Source organism: Lingula anatina, chromosome 1 (genome assembly GCF_051362555.1).
Source record: "Lingula anatina isolate TDL-2025a chromosome 1, LinAna3.0, whole genome shotgun sequence".
In the NCBI taxonomy this organism is placed as follows: Eukaryota; Metazoa; Brachiopoda; class Lingulata; order Lingulida; family Lingulidae; genus Lingula; species Lingula anatina.
This window is the reverse complement of record NC_141767.1, coordinates 26,339,415-26,359,151: the sequence shown is the minus strand read 5'-3', so window position 1 is coordinate 26,359,151 and position 19,737 is coordinate 26,339,415. Positions and strand designations below refer to the sequence as shown.

The following is a 19,737-nucleotide window of genomic DNA, read 5'->3' as shown; positions in this document are numbered from 1 at the left end:
TGTCAATGTTACAGCACCGAAAAATCTTTGTATTCGAAGAAATATTTGATGGATACTTTTAACAACTGTCGAAATGATGAAAAGAACCCTTAAGGGGGTGTTAGAAAACCTGCGGTCGACTGTCGGGGCACAGCAGAAGCCGGAAACAGAGATTGAAGAAACACTCAGATCTGATAATTTCAGTGTTTGCAAGGTAAAACTAATCTAGACAGTGATAGTTGGACGAAAAATAAGACTCTCAGTAAATTGTTCAGATAAAAGTGCTTTTGCATTGTTGCATTCACCATAATGATCCACCATACGGTTTGCATTTCTTTTGCTTTCCAAACCTGATATTGCATAGGATTTACATTTGCAGCATCTGTCAACGCCTGGTCAGCTCCATTTTGTTATGATTTACAACACGCAGCATTTAGTCGATTTATGGGAAAATTATATTGAAATGTATTTAAGTGGAATACTTTTTATTTCATGTTCCAAAATTACCAGTGCAAAGCAATATTGAAATGAAGTTATCATTTTTTTTATGCAAATGTTCCGGTGCTTACGTTTTTTTGTAAGTGTTTTTTTAACAATGGAATGAATGAATGAATGAATTTAGGTGGTCTTAATTTGAATAGGTAGGTTGCAGTGCTTACTCTGCTTAAATGAGGTGGGGGAGTGGCAGGTGAAAATCTACTCATTCAGAGCCACAGCTCTGAATGAGTTGACAGATTGAGTGTGCACAGCAGAGCTGGCTGGGTGATTCCAGTCAGTGATGGTTGTTAGTATAAATGAGTTTCTGAATGTCTCACTGTGCACTGCATGGTAGGGAAATGGCTCCAATTTTACTGTGCATTACTTTCAACTGTAATGTCAGTTTTGCAGCCAGAGGAATTTGTTGGTTTTACATGCTTATATGAGGGTGTCATGAAGAGACACTTGGCAGAACACAATATATGAATCATTAACCATATTATACTAGTAGGGGAATATATATATATCCTCAAATTGAGCTTTCTTGTATGTAATGTTCAAGTTGAGATCTGTCAGCATTTTAGTGACTCCATCAACTAATTGGTAGAAAGGAGGATAGTTTCTGGCTAGAATAGTTTTACTCACTAGCAGTTTTTAACAAAATTTTATGTCATAGGTATAAATAAGCTTAGATTTTAAAGTTCAATAGATTCTGTTTTGAGATTTCAAGGTTTTAGGTAGATTGTAAAATATGGCAGAGGAAAAGTATTGGGCCTAGACTTATACCTAGAGAAATCCAGAGAAGACCTTGGCTGATTGTGATTTGATTCTGTCACAACTATGACTTCTATGCTGTGGTTAACCAGGAAGACTCTAAGTTGTGTGAAAATGTAAGCAGTTATGGCGTTTGCCTCAAGGTTGTCAAATAGAGATTTTTTTACAAAAGACTGTATCAAAAGCTTGTCTGAAATCGAGAATTACTTGATGTATTTGTTGGTTTCTCTCAGACATTGCCATCATATCTCGAGTTTTGGTTCCAAAATGGGTATTGCATTTTTAACCAACATGGAACTATGGTTGAGGATGGCATTATCTTAAACATTTCTTAAGTGGTTCAGTAGGTATTTACATATGGTGTGCGCTAGAAGTTTACAACATACACACATTATACTTGTCACATATACTGGGTAGTAGTTTTGTTTTATAAGACAGTTATATTATAAACAGTCTGAAAAACATTGGAAGGTGTCCAATCTCTTAATTCTGCTTTTTCTCCTTATATTCCTGAAGTGTTTGCTTGCACAGAGTTAAATGAGTATGTTTTCCAGTTGTAATTCATCTCCCAGTATTTTGCAATCGTTAAAGGTGTAACTTGCTTGACTGTAAGTTTCCCAGTATTTTACGATCTTTCACACTGTAACTTAGCTTGACTGTAATTCTACCAGTGATCTGGGATCATTTATGCTGTAATTTAGCTTGACTGTAATGCTCTGCTGAAAAATGCTTTGAAAAACATGAATTATGATCACTTTCCTCCCTGCACTCTGGCATTTATGTTTTATGCCATTTTAAATTCAAATAAGCACCTTATATATTTATAATTTTTTTAGAAGCAAATGACTTTCACAGTCACTTGATCTAAAGCAATTGTTTTATCTAAAGTAATTACTTTAACATTATATGTTAACAGTATTCAAATTTTCATCTGCTTTCATTATATATAGAAATTGCATTTTGGTTTAGTTTTTGAATGAATGAATAAATGATCAAAACCTCTTTTGATAAAGTATTGCTTTCTAATAATTTGCTCACTGTGTTTGATTGGTCAGTGTTGGAAAGCTTGAATAGTATCTGTCTATAGAATTTCATACAAAATGAAGGTCATCCAAAGAAGTTGGATTATTTTAAGGTAGTTATGTATATGAAGACAGTGTCAGAAAATGGTGGAAGGACTACAGTCACAGAAAAAGTGTAACTGTTTGATTGTGAATTTATACTCTATCCTTTCTCAAAACTTAAGACAAACACACCAGGAGGTAGATTGCAGTGTCTATAAGCAGGTTTAATTCATTATTTATACAAATTAACATAAGAATCTCTGTTGGTGTTTATCAGAATCAGAATGATATCTTATTGATAATTTGGACATGTGCGTCATCATTCATGCAAGTGATGGATAGAAAGGTGCCAAATTTGACCTGAAGTAAGTTGAGATGCCAAGCTTGACCCCATCTCTTGACATTTACAATTTGTTAAATTGTATAAAGCATTATTGGACATATCAGTGGATGAAATCAGTAATTTATGATATGTACACCTTTGTAGTAGGATAGGAGTAAGTGGGCTGCTATCATTATTTGTCGGCAAATTTTGCGGCAAATCACTCACTAGTATCTTCATCCAGGCTCTATAAATTTGATGGAATTATAGAGGACAGGTTGCTAACCTTATGCTCAGTATTGAATGTGTAGGGGCTTTATATATATATTGTACTTGGCAAATAAACAAACAATTAGATAAATAATTTAATTTGTACAAAATCTAGACCTGTTTTTGCCCGTTTTCAACATGGGTGATGGTGTACTTGGCCAACAAATAAACAAAGAAATAATTCAATTTGTACAAAGCCAAGACATGTTTTTGCCCATTTTCACCATGGGTGATTTTTATGCCACTGACCCAAATATCACAGAGAGAAAGTTCTAACAATGATTGAGTAGGTTGTAACGTTTGTAACCTATAATTACTGAAGAGGTAAAAATGAGTAGAACTGGGTTGATGTGGAAGTCTGCTTGACCTTGTTCTGATCTTATAAAACACCTGACTGTGCGTATTACACAAATATATCAATATTTTCTGAATTTACCATGAAGTCATGACAAATTATTAGGGAGCAAATCTATTGTTGTTTATTAACACTGGCAATGATAGTGAAATTCAAAGTGTGTGTGTGTGTGTGTGTAAACTTTGAATAGAAACTTAGATTTAATGATATTGCACTATTATTTCAGTGGTATACTTTAGAACCAGCTGTAAGCTTCATGTTGTTTATATAATGTTTGTGGTTAATTGGTCATGTGGCATTCTGTTCAGATATATTATATTCACTCGGACTAAACTTAAAGTAACAGATCAATGCTTGCCTCAACCTGCATGCACGTAATCAATATTACTACTTGATTTTGAGGTGCCTCAAGCTAAAATATTTCTATTAACTTGCTTTTCACATGCCTCATTATTACAGCAAAGAACAATATATAATTTTTGCTCATTTGCCTTTTTCAACAACACAAACAACAGAGTAATGATAATATACATATGCTTGTGAAGGAAGGTTGCGATCATTGAAGCTGCCTTGGAGATGTTTTTGAGACCATCTGTTTGAACAGGTGTGGTGCACTTCTATGTAGAAACATTTCTATAAGACATTCTGAGTGAAATACCTTGGTACTCACATCATAATTAAGATTTTTAAAAAAGGTTAATGTTTTGACACTAATTTATAAGCATAAATTTGTCAGGTTAATTTTTTGGTTTGATAGTGGATTTTTTTCTTTTTTTTTGAGAAACAGTAGTTACATTCAGCTGAAATATGATTATAATTCTTTGGTATCTCAAAGTAGGTTGATAAGGCACACTTCAGCGTGCTTTGATTTCAGGTTGTGATCCTCTTAAGAGGCTTCATACTAAGATGAGGACAGCCATGTTAACCTGTTGTTTTGTCTGCCAATGAATACATTGATCTTATGCATACCTTTCTTCAAGGTACCATTCCAATCACAAATCTAGCTCTTTCATTGCCTTGATTAGATATTGACCTTTCACCTATTATTCAAGGTAACAAGAAATTTGGCTGTATTATAGTGATGAAAATATTGTTTTAAGATTTTGCAACTTTATGAGGATTGGAATTGATTAGTCACATTTATTGACCGACTTAAAATACTAAGTTTGGGATTAGTTGGGGGCATTTGGACAGGTGTTTTTAAAAGTTCAAAAATCCCTGTTGACATGGTTGTATTTTGTCAAATCTATCTTTTATCCCATTCAAGCTCATGCCTGGTTGGTGGTACATGTTCTCAGAAGGTGACTCTCACCTCTCAGCATTTGTTTATAAAAGCCACCAGAATGTTTGAGTGAATAAGACCTATATATTATATGCTACATGTCTGAAATTTGAAGGATTTTAAATAAACATGGGTTGGGATAATGAACTGATATGTTGTTATTATGTTCAAAGAAAGTACTCTGTAAATTATATATGTATATAATGGTCATAAAATATTTTTAGAACAAGATCAAAGGAAATTTGAGTGCCTGGTACACTTTGTTTGTTCAGATGTTGATGCTCTCATAATATGATATTAACATAAACAGTATTGAAATTTCACATTTACATGTACTGAAGTTATCAGGTGTTAAAAGTAACAAAGATTGCTTTAACATAACATATTGTTTATGTTTTTATCACCTGAGATGCGATCATGTGGATACATCAGAAATATGTATTGTTTTGATCAAAAGTAACAAATTCATTAATGGATGTTTTCTCTTTTAGACTGTGCGACATGGCTTTCCATACCAGCCCACTGCCCTAGCCTATGATCCTGTTCAGCATCTATTGGCCATTGGAACCAAGAACGGCTCACTGAGAATGTATCCTTTGTATTGCTGTTTATGACATTTATTGGTAAGAAAATAATAAATTATTTCATGGAAAATAATGATGAAGAAACATGGTATTCAAGATAGCAAGGATGTATGTACAAAACAATGTACCCATTACGAATATTTGCAAAATTAGCCACATTTCTGTTTTGGCATGATTCTAACATGTTACCAATTGTATGCTTCAGAAGTGCTCATTTGAGGTTTTGGGGGTATAGAATATGGATTTATTTTGATATTTTTAATAGGATCTTTATCATATTTTATTATAAGTGTGAATAGTCCCATTTTGTGCCTGTCCATCTATTAGTTTGTTTTGTTTTATAGGAGATATTAATTCAATTCATTTCTCGTTTGCTCACAGAGAACATACATGCATACATGTAAATATAAACACATATAAGTGCACATGCATCTAACCAGGAGGGGTAACTTTTAATACTATTTATTTACATATAAGTCAGTATTCTGATTAATTCTATATTTTAATCTTTAAGTCCTTTATTCCATCCTGTAGTTGTCCATTTCAGTCTTTTTAAGTTCTGGTAATTGATTTAATTGGAATTGAGAAAACCGGTTTTATTGATTTTCACTTACCAGCATTGCTACATATCTGTGGTAGCTGATCTGGTATTCTAGAATATTATGAATAGAATATACAATTGTCTTCATTCCTTTGAATTGAAGTAATTGTTAAGGATGGGCTTGTTCTGAACTGAATGTGTGCTAGTTATTTTGTCACTTACACCCAGGTAGTTATTTATAAGTGCGCTCCATGTGTTTAGAGGCTTTAAAAATTTTAAGTCTGTTCATGTCTTTGCACATTTCTCAAATCCCATTTTTATATGGAAAAAGTGCATTTTTTTTGTTCAAAAAGATACATGTATGTTGTATGAAGAAAAAGATTTTTACACTTTGTATTAAGGTTTCACCTTGTGTGCCCTTAATTGTCTCCATCTGAGCTTGTGATAGGAATTTTGTTTACTAACATGAATATTATTGAGAAAAATGAATAAATAAATTATTTAAAGAATGGGTTTGAGCTTATCTTGAGATGGTAAGTACGTAGTCCGGGATGAATCAACTTTGCCCTTAATGATACTGTTTAATAGCATTTTATTTATTTAAAAACAAACTGCAAAAAATTAGGTTGTCCCTTACCACAGCACATGACAGAATATTAGTAACAATTTTTCATCAGAGGTCTCCAAACAGATTTATAAACATTGCTATAGGAAGTAATGCTGGTTGTCTTAAGGGGAATTGATTGTAAGGAAATTTTTGGTTTGAAGTTTCTGTTGCAGTGAACTTGAGGTAAGGTTGTGGCTTTGGCAAAATGTCACTGTATCAGACTTTTGTGAACCTCCTTTTCTTTTATTTATGGGTTATGGTAATTACAATTTTGTGCACAATACTTTTTGCATATAAAAGACCAATTCTCGTCTGCTTACATCAATTAAACTAGATTTTTCAGTTGTGTGATTTGATAACTTTTGTCTTGTTATCTTGAGCAAGGAAACTTGAGCATTTTCTCTTTATGACTTAATTAATCCTTGCAAGTGTCTTCTTTCTGTTTAATTTTTTCCACCAACACGTCAAGCTCGAAAGTAATTGGATTTTGGTGATAGAAAACCTAATTCGGAACGACAGTAGATCTATGTGTTGTGAACCCAGATTCCATCAGAGCTGTAGTGGAACTGACAATGCTTCATCCAGTAGAAAGTCCAGATGTATTTCAAAAATCAATAGATAGTAATTTGCCCTCAATGCTGCTTTGAAATGCATTAACCAGTATGGACACTCTAGGCAGCAGCTAGACACGGATTAACCTATTTCACCTCTTAATATAAACACTAGTGAATTAACATGAAATAGCTTAATCCAAAGTACAGTGTTATTAAAAGCAAGAATGGCATAAACGTTATTTTTTATCTGATAATAAGTCACCTAGTTCACCAGTGTGAACTAAGAAGTGAAGATGCATCAGTACAGTATAAGGAGTTGAACATGGGGATTTTCGATAACTTACGCTAAAAAAGGAAAAAAAAAGATCAAGAAAGCAGCAGATTCAGTGTGAAAAGTTTGGTGTTGAGAATAATCAATAATCAGTAAGTAGATTATTTCCTAGAAAAAAAGGAGAATTGTTGTTGCACATTTGCCAAGAGAAACATTGATACAGACAAAAGGAATGTTCAGTGATGGTCAGAGTCATTAACAAATATTGATTAGATTTCGAGGCTATTGTGTGGATTTCTGCACTCTTCTCTATGCTTTTTTATCCAACACAGAGTCCTGATGCCAATACATGGCAGTGCATATATATCTGTACTAGATAAAAAAATTATCTGATCTCTCCACACTTGAATTGAACTTATTTCAGAAAGAGTCCCAAATACATTTTATCCCAAATCTGTCTCTTCCTCTAAATCCAGTTCTAGAGAGCAACAAAGGAGCTAGGTAGGAGGCTGGTTTGCATATATTCATGCTTGATACAGGTATTGATTTTCTGCCTGTATTAGAAGGCCACCTATAATCGCAATGCATATAGCTTAGATACTGTGCTTTTACAGTGAATAATTAATTGGGTTTGTAAAATTTTGGATTCTGCTCGGAAGTTCTCTTCTCATCATGTGTATTTCTGTTCACATGTTCCCAAATACCCAAAAATTTAGGCACTAAATTAGATTAGATTAAATTCTGAAATACAATTGTTGTGGTGGTTTTTTCCCCCTGACATGAAACAATGTATACTCACAAGATACAATCATGTGCAGTTTGGGCAGAGCTTAACTGGTCTGCAGAAATGTCTCTTTTGGGAAAAGCTAAGGAAAGAGATGGCAAAACAAGTACATAAAAGATGTCCCTCGCTCTGTTATGTTTTGAACATACTGCAAACATTTACAATTACAACAATAAAAAGACCAGATCAATTATTCTAGGATCATTTAAGCATGGTGTAAATTATACTTAATGAAGGTTTCTGGTCTGAATTTCTGACTGTTTCTGATTAACTGGTGTATTTTCCAGGTCCCTGGATGACCACATATTGAGTGGCTGTGGGATTAGCTGCAATATTGTAAGTCACAGTCCTGGATAGACAGTTCTGTGAATCAATACGGCTAATGTAATATTGCAGACATGTTGTTGTTCCACATTGCAGGTACTGCCTGGATCATCTCTGATAGCATGACGCTGTTTACTACATTCGTTCTGTGTAGTTGTTTTTGTAATATCAGCAAAACAATATCGAAGGCTTCCTCTTTTTTGGCATATTCAAACTGTTTGCATGCTTTTACCTTGGCATATGCTTTGTGGGCATGTATGTTTAGATTGATAAAAGACACCCAAATATAATTGAAGATCTTTTAGTTTAGAGGGTTTTTGTCTTCAAGGTAAATGTTGTATGTAGTGACATTATATTTTATGGGGATTTGGTTTTAACTCTGATTTAGTATGTAGGCTATTAATGTGCATCTCTGCAACTTTCACTCATTAGAATTAAAATGGCCTTCACTTTTATAAGGGTCTGAGGTTTACATTTTGCATATATGTGATAAACATGAAAAAAGTCTGCTAATTACTGTTTTATATGGATTATTTTCTGTAAATGACATTTACATCAAAACAGATTTGCAACTGCCTAATGAATGGTCTGATAAGGAAGACTATATATAAATTCAAAGGTTGTATTGATACCACTGGTACCTGGATTTGGTTAACTGGAAAGCAGTTATTTTTCCCATGTGTAGTGCTTTTTGTGTTTCTTCCATTCCAAGTTCCGTATGTACTACAAACATATTCACTATCATCCAAAGTAAAACTGATGAAATTTGCTGAACTGAACTTAGTGATTAAAAATGGGAAGTGCTTGAGAAAACTTCAAGCTTAATGGTATTTTGTACCAGTACTAGTACATTGGTTAAATTAGTCAAGCTATGACACTTATACAATACAAATGGGACCACTGACCTCAATAAGAGTATTCCTCAAAGGAAAATTGGACCTGTGCACGTTGCACTTGAACACAAATAGACCACAGTCTTGAGATGGGGCTGACCATGAAATATTCTTTGGCTATGCCAAACTTTTTTCTAGATATGCCTGAAAGAAATTGTTATCAATATGCTATAAGATCACAATATTTGTATGTTTTTTTTCTGATTAAATCATTGTAATAATTTATCAGATTTAGGGTTACTTCTTAACAGTATGGAAATGACCACCCAACCCGTAATGGTATTGTTAGGAAAGTTATTTTTGTACACAGCATATGTTGAAACAGTTGAAAGATCATGGTAAAATAAATCAATTATTTTTTTAAATGACATTACTGAAAAACAATCTGCAATGCATCTCTGTGTTTGCTGTCTGCTCAATCCAGGGACACTCAATATTAGTCAATGTTTGTCCTGTACACAGAAGACTTCAATTTCCTTTCTGTCTTCTGTCTTGTTTGCGACCTTAGATGCACAAAGGTGATAAGTGAAGCAGCTCTCTCCAATCAGCAGCATGGAAAACCAATGTACAAAGCCTCCACTGACGTCAGTGCAGGAAGAGTCAATAGATAGACCCTCCTGGCTGGGCTGTTTATCTCAGCTATTGTAAATCAATACTTATACCTTGGATACTGTATTATTTTAGTGTTAATAGAATAAAACCTTCAGCAGTTGAGATAAAATGAAAGGAGAGTTATCTACCTTTGGACAGCTTTCCCAGATATTTTTTTTACTATTGGATGTTGACTTGCACCTCACTACCGTGTACTGATCTAGTACCACTGTTTTATTTCCCCTGGGAATAGTCTGCAGGCAGAGGCTTATATTAGAAAACACACATTGGTTTTTGACTTTAAAAAATGATCTTTCAAGAGTAAAGGTAGTGTTTTAGCTTTGGATTTATCATTGGTAGTAGTAAGTGAAATGCCTTCATTCAATAGTTGAGACCCCATATTTTGTGCAAAGAAAAGGCATGAACTTAGATAAGTGGGAGATAGCTTGTACTGTATGTATCCATTTTCTTTAGCTTTTTTTTTATAGATATGTCTTAATTATTAAGTCTTTTTTTTTCCTCCATCTGATGCATTGGGATTAAGTGTTAGGTATTACACTTGCTATTCTAAGCCTGACTTATTTCCTAGAAAAGACTGAATGCCAACTATGAAACCAAAAAGATGTTATATCTATTTGTGGCATTTAAAGATATGGGCTTGTTATAGTTATTGTTAAGGCTTGAACTAAAGTCAAGGAAGATGTTCTGAGATGCATGCAGTTTCGCAATGTAACTACATTATATGCACACTATGTCTCTCATTTTTGTCCTTCTGATGTTTTGACTTTCTTACAGTTTTTTTGACAGGCAAGTGGAAATCTAGACAAGTCTCACAGGCTTGCAGGATACAGTCCATTGAATTGCACAGCACACACTGTGTCCATTGCAGTGCATTCTTTGGTGCTGATACTGCGTTTAAGTAAATTATCCCAAAGACCTGTTATTGTGGGAGTATTCATTTTTATTAAATTGTATTTAGTTGTGTACCTTTTCCTCTAGATTTCTTCTTTTATGGGACTGGAGTAGGATGAAGTTAGGGGGGAAAGTCATATATTCCAAACCAAAGGTTGAATCATAAATAAAGTAGAATAGATTTAATTATCCTTCTTGAACATGATGATGATGATGATAATGATGACGATGATGATGATTAAAAAAAAGATGAATTAAGTAAATGAAAAAATAAAAATATACAAAGAAAGATAACACTAACTGCATTTTGAGTTTTTCCCTCAGAAAATGTAGTTTCAAATGCCAAATATGTAAAACACGTAACACAATTCTTAACAGCTCTTTACACATCACTGCTTGAAGATAAGTTTCTACAAGAAATTATATGCATCATTGGTTCCAAACAGTACTTAGCTCTATTAATGTGCAATTGTTTTGCCATTGTTAATGCAGAATGATTCATAGTTCATTCACTTCTTACTTCTTTTTATAGAAAATAGATATAAGGAAATTTGTTTTCCTTTACAAACATCAGATTTGGAAGACCAGGGGTAGATGTTCATATCCGACATGATGGGGATGTTGCAGTCTTGCAGATTATGTTCCTTACAAATGAGGTGAGAGTAATGTTAATGCAGTTTTTTTTTTTTTTTAATCAGATATTTGGTGAAACTCAATCAGCAGATGGGGGAGGGGGGTTGGAATGATACTAAAAACAAAGGACTGTAGTTAATTGACAAAAATTTTGTTAAAACCAATATATTTATTTCCATGTACTAGTCTGTCATCTATTATGCTTTATCAACAGCATTGACAGCAATTAAAGGCAATGTATGGATGCATAATACACGATGATGCACATGATCTATCATAATGTCATGCATAGGGCTATCATTTTTTACTGTTTGACGGAAAGGGGGGAAATGGGATAACTGCCATTAATTCATCCTCGCATTGTTTTCTAAAGCAATTGTCATAAGAATGATCTAGTGAATATTTACTTTATGTGCCTGTAGAATATAGATTGCAATTTTTTCTTTCTTTCTTTCTTGCACTATATGTTGTGAATTGCAGGGTGCTCTGATAACAGTATGTTCTAATGATGTAATCCATCTCTGGAACCTGAGGCAGAAAAACCCAGAAATTGTACATTCCTTGAAATTCCAAAGAGAAAGGTAAGCTGCATGAAGCCAATTTCAGAAATTCCTCTTTCATTATAATTACTTTGTAAAAGATTTTTCAATGCAGTAATTGTACCACAACCATTGGTTTGTCATGCCAAATGGTTTTGTGGATCTAATCTTTTAAAGCAATGAGAGCATTGCATGTTGACATGATTCTCATCTTTGGAGTAGATTAGGGGAGTGGTCAGTCTATTATGAAGATAGTTTATAGGACATCACTCCTCCCTAGCCCTTCTTTTGTTTGCCCCTTTCACTAGCTGAAGAAATTCAGTGTTTGGAGTAGCATAAACTTGACAACAGTTACGACTTGTTAGTGTTTGACCTGCTGAAATGATTCCCGTGAAGTACTCTTGAGACATTTGTTATATTGTTGTAAAAGTGCAGCAAGTTCCCCTGCCACCCATATTTGCTTGGATATAAATAGGTTGTATGGTGATGGGTTGTGTTTCCTGGAATTGCTTACTTAGAATTGGTTTCAGATAATTCTGTGTTTGATCATGCTGGTTTATGTGAAAAGGAAAAAAAAAGAAGAAAAAACATGTTATTGTAATGTTGATACTTTTTTTCATGCAGCCAGTTCCAGTTCATGGCAGATTTGTTCAGCTGTCCTCGGCCAGTGCTCAAAATAAATGAAATAAACAAACCAAAACACAAGCATGCAAGAAGTTTGCCATTATAGAACTCTCTGGCAGTATAGCCAGCAAGCCAGTCCTCAAGTTATATCAGTCCTCATTTAAGCAATTTATCTTCCAGTTTTATTAAAGATGAGGTTAATGATGTATGGAATAATATACCAGTGGTGAAATTTTATTAATACAAACAAACCATTGAGTCATTCTAGGTTAATGAACAAGGTTTTCAAATTTATATATTCATTGTATTAAATTTGTGTAAATATGGATTCTGCGTAATATTAAATAAGAATGTCTGCTTAAATCATCATAATAAAGTACCTCTGCCAGCATGATAATGATAGTAGAAACTATATATAGTTGGAGTAAGAATCTGAGAGCTTATTTAAAATGTCATTTTAATATCAACCCGTTTAATACTTTTGGTTGCTTGTTTTCCCAATCCTTTGTGGAATAAGCTTTTGCTTTTTAACATTTAGTTGGATTTAACGGTTTCTGAGAGAAATCATAAACTGAATACACCGAGGAATGGTGGTTAGCCCAGAAACAGTGATCTACTATGTATTGAATAGGACATCTTTCTATCCCATTTGCTGCAATAAGATAATGATTGTTTGTATATTTATTATGTGTACATAAATGCATCTACACCCATGACCTCTGTATGCATGTTATACATTGAATATATTTCATTTTTCAGGATCACATATTGTCATATTCCATTCCAAAGCAAATGGTTGTACATAGGCACAGAGCGTGGCAATGTGCACATAGCCAATGTGGAGTCATTCCAGCTCTCTGGATATGTAATCAACTGGAACAAGGCTATAGAGCTGTGAGTAATATGTCACAGATGGTTGTTCATAATTTGATCTCTCCTTGGATGTGGATATATGTTGTTGTGTTTATATTCACAGATGATTGAAGTGGTGCCATACCCAGGTCTACCCGTTGAACCAAATGCAAGGACAGTATTAATTATGTAGATTGTTTTAATTAAAATTGTTTTGGTGACTGACATGTTAATGCGAGCGTTCATTTAACAATGTTGTATATATTAATGGTGGGTGACATAATTGTAGTTGCTTGATATTATAGGATTACTTAATTCTTGTCCCTCAACAGCTCTGCCGTACTCACTCCTTTTGAAAATACCTAGTATATTCACTTGATATATATATATTTCACCATTAATATCACTAATTCTTAAAATGTCTGCTGTAGTGTATCATAACATCATTTTGTCAAATGCAGACATTTATCAATTAACTTTCATGGTATAGCACATACCTGTATGAGTGACTCCATGGCACATTGTTCCCTGTTGAGTACAGAAACCTCTTCTGAATACACCCTCTGGAACTTCAGTAAAGGCATCATTTTTTCCCCTATTATCTAAGGCCAGTTCCAGTTAATGACAATTTTTTTGGCTGTGATCTAGTGTTTGAGTTGGTGTGGCCCATAGGCAGCTTTTACATTATACTGTAATTGCATGATTGCTGAACCAGGACCTGGGTATGACAAAATCATGTTATAAGATACAGATTAAACTGAATGTAATTCTTTCTGCTAAACATTAAAAAAGTGAAATTTGTAAATGCATTTGCCATGCTTAAATGCTTAAACATGGGTTTAGCTGAAAGACATTTATGTGCTCTTTCTTGTTATACCATATGCTGAGAGGGTTGTTTTGGTAGGATCTTAAATGATTGAAAAAAAGACTTGAAATATGCTCAAGTAACCTAGTAATGAATTGCAATAATAATAATAATTGAGAAGGCCTGAAAGTGTCACAACATCATTTTTAAGCAAACATGTGACAGAGAAAGAGGGAGAGATATATAATGGAATACAGCACAATTGTGTGGTATATTCAAAATGAGTAGAGGTCTGTACCAGGTATTTTCTTCCAGGTTTGTTCGTGATATTGATAATGGTGCATTATCTGGTAACGAGAGCAGTGTCCGTTTCCGATTTGGAAACGTGATCTGGTAAAGTATCCGATGGATTCAATGTCTTTCATTTTTTGGCAATTCTGAAAGGTTGCAGGCTGCTAACACCTTCTGTTCTATTAGCTGTGAACAGTCAATTTTCAGTTCTTGGCTGACATGATTAATCTGTGTATTTTGCGTGCAGTTTTGCAATGCCTCTTTAAGTTCTATGCATTGCATTGTGTTTGCATGGAACTCTCTGCACATGTTTTGCATTGTGTTGTGACACTTACTACAGGCCATCCTATTTGTTCAAACAATTTTTAAATAGAGATTTGCAATATTTTTTGTTGTTTTTTGGTATGAAAGAGCTTTCTTGTGTTCCCAGGTCTCAGAGAACCCATCCTGGACCAATTGTGCACCTGAGTGATAACCCCGTGGATGCTGGCAAGGTAGGACTGCAGTACTGGCCTACCACACACTAAAGTTGTACTGGCTAAGAACTTAATTACCATGGTTACATGGTCACATGGGCACATCTTACCCAATCAGGAGCAGTGTAACAGTTCTCTCATGGAAATCCTAGTCAACTGAGCCAAGGATTTGACTTAAGTTTTTTTGTGAAACTGGGACCTGGGGATTACTGCTATCAACCAATGTTGATGTTTAACATATTTTAGACAGCTTTTAATTGGCCCACCAAAGTAGTTTTTGAGATTTTTTGATGTTGATTATGTTATTAATTGATTTATATTTGTTTGATATTGCAGATTTCTCATGTACTCATTCCTTCATTCATATGCTTTGTTTTCCAGCTTTTGATTGGTTTTGAGACTGGTGTAGTTGTGTTTTGGGACCTGAAGTCAAAGGCAGCAGAATATCGCTTTAATAATCCACAGGTACGATATACTTCAATTAAATCTATTACCTTTTTAAAACATCTTTGTGAACATTATGTTCAGCAATGTGTCACTGACATGCTTGAGAGTTGTACCATTCCTGTTCCAGGCTCTGAGGTCCATAACCTGGGAACAAGATGGAAAACAGTTTATGTGTAGTCTGTCTGACGGCAGTTTAGTTACATGGAACTACAAGAAACCAACAGAACCAGTCAGTATAATATCTCCACATGGTGAGTGAAGGCCTTTTCACATTGGGCCTTTTTTTTAGCGTTTCATCTGTATATGTGTGTTTGGAGAGACTGACAGCTTAAGAGACCAGCTAGTATGTGAAAGAATCACCCTCACTGAGACTCTCCCCTTCTCCCCGTACACGACACAGCCAAATAATTTTGGTTGGTACATACATCTACTGTTTTAAAGAGTCTATGCTCCAGGTAGAACTTTCACCCCACTAACGATGGAATGCGTAGATATGGCATTGGATGTAAAAAAATGTTTTCTTGGTATAATAGCTCTTTTCAGACATTTGTGCTCAGTTCTGTATAATTTGATGAGTTAGATTGTGGAAAATCAACAGAAGTGAATATTGTCAATATTTGATAGTACTACCAGAGTATTGAGAAAGTAGCCATCTGGACATTACTTATTACACACACAGGGCATGGTCTGCGTAGCTATTAATGCAAAATAAATAAGGTCACGTATTGATCTATTATTGGCCTGGAGAAAGTAAGGAAAAAGCAGCAAGGAGAAGTGCAATTTGAAAACTGAAGTTGGGAATGATTGCTGGATTTTTTTTTTTCACAATGAACGTGCAAAGTCAACTTGGGAAATAGTTTAAATGATTAAACCACATTTTTAAATTATGCAGCTGTTGTGTTGTTTGAAATTACTTGAGTAGGTTTTTTTATCAGTTTAAGTAACTCTGATAAAGTTGGTTAGGTTCAGTTTTGTTTTTTCTCATGTCAGTGGAACTTTATATGTCAAGAAATTTTGATGTTTTAGCCAGTTGGCTAAGTAATATAAGAAGAAAAAAAAAACGTAAGATAAGACTAAAAGAGTGATAAAGTGGCAAATTTTCAAAAAAAATAAAAATAAAAAATAAAAAAAAAATTAAAAAAAATTTTCCTCAGTCAAATTGAATTAATTTAATCATATGGCAAATCAGAACTTATATGAACAAAGCGTGGGCTGAAAGTCTTTCTTTTGGTACCTATACGGCCATTTTGATGGACGTATGTAGTACTTATATAGTATGGACTGTAACCAGTTTCCAGTATGCTGTATTTAGTCAAAATTACCTCAACCAGATAGGTCAGTGAAAACCAGTGTTCACAGAATTCTGCTGGGATCTCCAGGATGTCTAGAGCCATGTCCGTGGTGGAGGAATCAATTGAAAGCTTGGCCAAATCAGAGAAATTGGGCTTGATGTTGGCTAGTAATTGGACATTAAGTAGATTTACAGTTAGTCTATCGGGCTTATATTGGAATTTCAAATCCCTCTGTGACTTCAGAGCACTGAAGTAAACCGATGAAAGGCCAGGTGGTGCTCTTATTAGAGACACAAAACTGTTAGCCATTGTCATTGTTATTTTTATCCATGACATACTAAAGATCTCAAAACAAACATTAGATGGACATTAGACATGGGACAGAGGTGCCATTCTGTATACAGCTTGTTGACATTTGGCAACATGATTTCAAACGGTGTACATTTTGTATCAAAAAGCTGTACTAAAAAAAAGGGGGAATTAATAGAAATGATCTCATGAAGGTAGTCAGAAAAGAGTAGGAATCCATATACATGGAAAATATTGCCCTGGCCTTTAAAATACTTGTCCATAATTTTTTCTCAAATTATTTTATTCTCAACTGAACATGAAAACAGTGTTGAAGCAAGCCTTGTTGTCTGTCTTCTTATTACCGCAGAATGGATTTTCTTGGAAGCCAGAAAGCCCGCTGAGCATTTACTTGTTTTATTAATGACAGCATAAAGATAATGCACGAGCTTAAGTATGATCTTTACTTCTCTTGATAGAGTAGTATGTATGTAGATGACTGCTTGGTGCATACTTTCATGATCAATGAAACCTAATTTTTGTGATAAGAAAGTTAATTGTTCACATACTAGTAGGAGGTAGTTTCCCTTGTGGTTTATGTCTCAGTGAAGTTGACTCTTAATGGTAATTGTGCTCTGGATATTTCTGTGATCTTTGACACCTTAAAGTTGTAGGTATGCAGAAGTGCCTTTTCCTTGTATTTGGAATGTTTTATTTTCCTTTTTGTCAATTCTGTTTGGCATTAACTTAAGGTAAAGAATAAGAGGAATAGTGACTGTGCCTAAACTGCATTCAGATTCACACTTTGTTCCAGCTGGGTTGGTCCAAATCTGTGGGGGATTCTTGTTAAAGTGCAATAATTGGAACCATCTTAGTTGTTTGACATGCCTCCTCAACCAGCTGGGGGTAGATAGCTGTTATGTGCTGATTTCACTGATTGCACTTTAGCAAGAATCCCCCTCATAGTTGGACCGACCTAGTTAGTACAGTGTATGAATCTGAATGTGCCCTAATTGTCATTGCATGATGGTAAACAATACTTCATGTTCATTAATGTAAACCGAAATAAATACCAAAGATTTATACACTTAATCCTTGTAAATAACATAATGTTCATTGTTCACTGTTTAGCAAAAATATCCAAAGATGGTCGACCAGACCCTTGCAAACCAATCAACAAAGTGGAGTGGAAGTCGAGCAAAAATGGGTAAGAATTAACCCTTCAATGTAAATTGGATCTTTCAAAAATACTTGTAGTTAAGAATTTTTTTTTTTTTTTTGTATTTTAGTCCACATCTGATTGAAAGAAGAATTTCTTTTGCTTAAATATTTAAATTGTCAATGTCATTATTGCTCAAGCATGATAATCTTCACTGTGGGCTGAAAAACACTACAGGTGTTACATTGAGGCTTCCAAACTTTCCTCTTGTGTTTATGGTTACACTTGGTCATGATTTATTACTAAGGTTTGGTGTTCTCTCTGCATCACCATTTCTTTTGACTTTGTTGCTGTGTTAGTGTTTATTGCCACAAGAATATCCTGTTCTTAAAATAGCTCTTTTTATTGTTTTGCGCTTTCAATTTAAAATCATCAAAACAATAATTATGAGCTTAGATTTTAAATCTTATCAGTGGGATTATTTGTTGTTTTAATTAAATTCATTTGTACTTTATTTGCATATTCTTACAGCTGTGTTGTTTTATGACTAGGTCTTTTATATTTGGCAGGTAACATGTAAGCTTTTCTTGCTTCCCAATCCAGCTATTTTCACTCACATGTATAGATTTAATTTGCAAATAAATGAATGGAATGTTTTCAATAATTTTCCTTTCATTTACTGTTCAGAAATGGTTCATCTTCATTTTTGTGGTTCCTAACTTTTTTCAATACCCTATCAGATCTCCTGTTTATGCCTCATACATACACTTTATTTAAGTTGTAAACCTTTTTATGGTATAATTGGGAAAAAACAAAAACAATGGATGAAATATGTTTTATAAATTTACATGTCTATCTATGTAAAACTATCATCAATGACTTCATTGAATTAATGTTTTGTTACAGTAGCTTGGTGTTATCGATTTTGGGTTCAGTACAAAAAGCATTGCCCAAAATGCGATGGTTGATTGAAGTGTTTTGTAGTCGCACCTACAGATTCCTGGAAAATGTGAATAATTGGTCTGCTGAAGACTTGCTTTTCTAGGAGGCTCTTGTTTCAGAAACACGTCTTGCCTTGTGCCATAGAAATGTCTTCAAATTATTTGGAAATCTAGTCTTTTCTGTGCAAGAACAAACTAACAGCTAAACATTTTCATTGCTGAAGATTGTATTATGATCCTAGAGTCGTGAATCCCGTTGTTTTTCTCTTTGAATTCAGTTACACCTTGTTTGAGAATTTCTTATAAGACGTGACTGTTGTTAAATGTTGGTCATTCCTCATCCATAAAAAGAAATATTGCCTGTATAGAGGCTGGGGCAGAGGGGAAGAAGGACATGACACTGCAAAATGCTTAATTATGGTATTACAGATTTAGATTTGAACTGAAAATTTTGTATTGAATGCCACATACTGAAGCTACTGGGACAAAACATCAGCATGCTTGAGGCAATGCTTTAAATAGTATTAAGGAAAACTTCATTGAATTATAATGGATAGTTTCTTTGGTACCTTTTTTTTTTCATCAACGTGATGCATTAATGATGGATAGAAATCATCAGGGATTATCAGTAAAGATCCTTTTACTTTAACCTATCAATATCAAGCCTGTCAGTTTCTGATTGTGTTGGCCCCAAATCCGTTCACATTTCCACCTACTGCTTGTCTACACCGTGGCACCAAGCACCAACATATAGACAGATGTAATGCAATATCCATCACTTAATCCATTCAGTCATGTTTACCAAG

At 34.2% G+C, this 19,737-nt stretch overlaps 1 protein-coding gene across 8 annotated transcripts in view; it reads left to right on the top strand.

Annotated features, from left to right (window-relative positions):
* Positions 1-20: 20 nt before the first annotated feature.
* LOC106181969 (syntaxin-binding protein 5) overlaps positions 21-19,737 on the top strand; it is a 44,387-nt gene continuing 24,670 nt past the window's right edge. For all 8 annotated transcript variants that reach the window (XM_087002751.1, XM_087002757.1, XM_087002756.1 and 5 more), the window contains exons 1-9: positions 21-193; positions 5,015-5,112; positions 11,159-11,240; positions 11,698-11,798; positions 13,140-13,274; positions 14,759-14,822; positions 15,186-15,269; positions 15,379-15,502; positions 17,963-18,038. In XM_087002751.1, the coding sequence (XP_086858877.1) occupies positions 74-193; positions 5,015-5,112; positions 11,159-11,240; positions 11,698-11,798; positions 13,140-13,274; positions 14,759-14,822; positions 15,186-15,269; positions 15,379-15,502; positions 17,963-18,038 (884 nt within the window). In that variant the 5' untranslated portion in view covers positions 21-73. The remainder of the gene's footprint in view (positions 194-5,014; positions 5,113-11,158; positions 11,241-11,697; positions 11,799-13,139; positions 13,275-14,758; positions 14,823-15,185; positions 15,270-15,378; positions 15,503-17,962; positions 18,039-19,737) is intronic.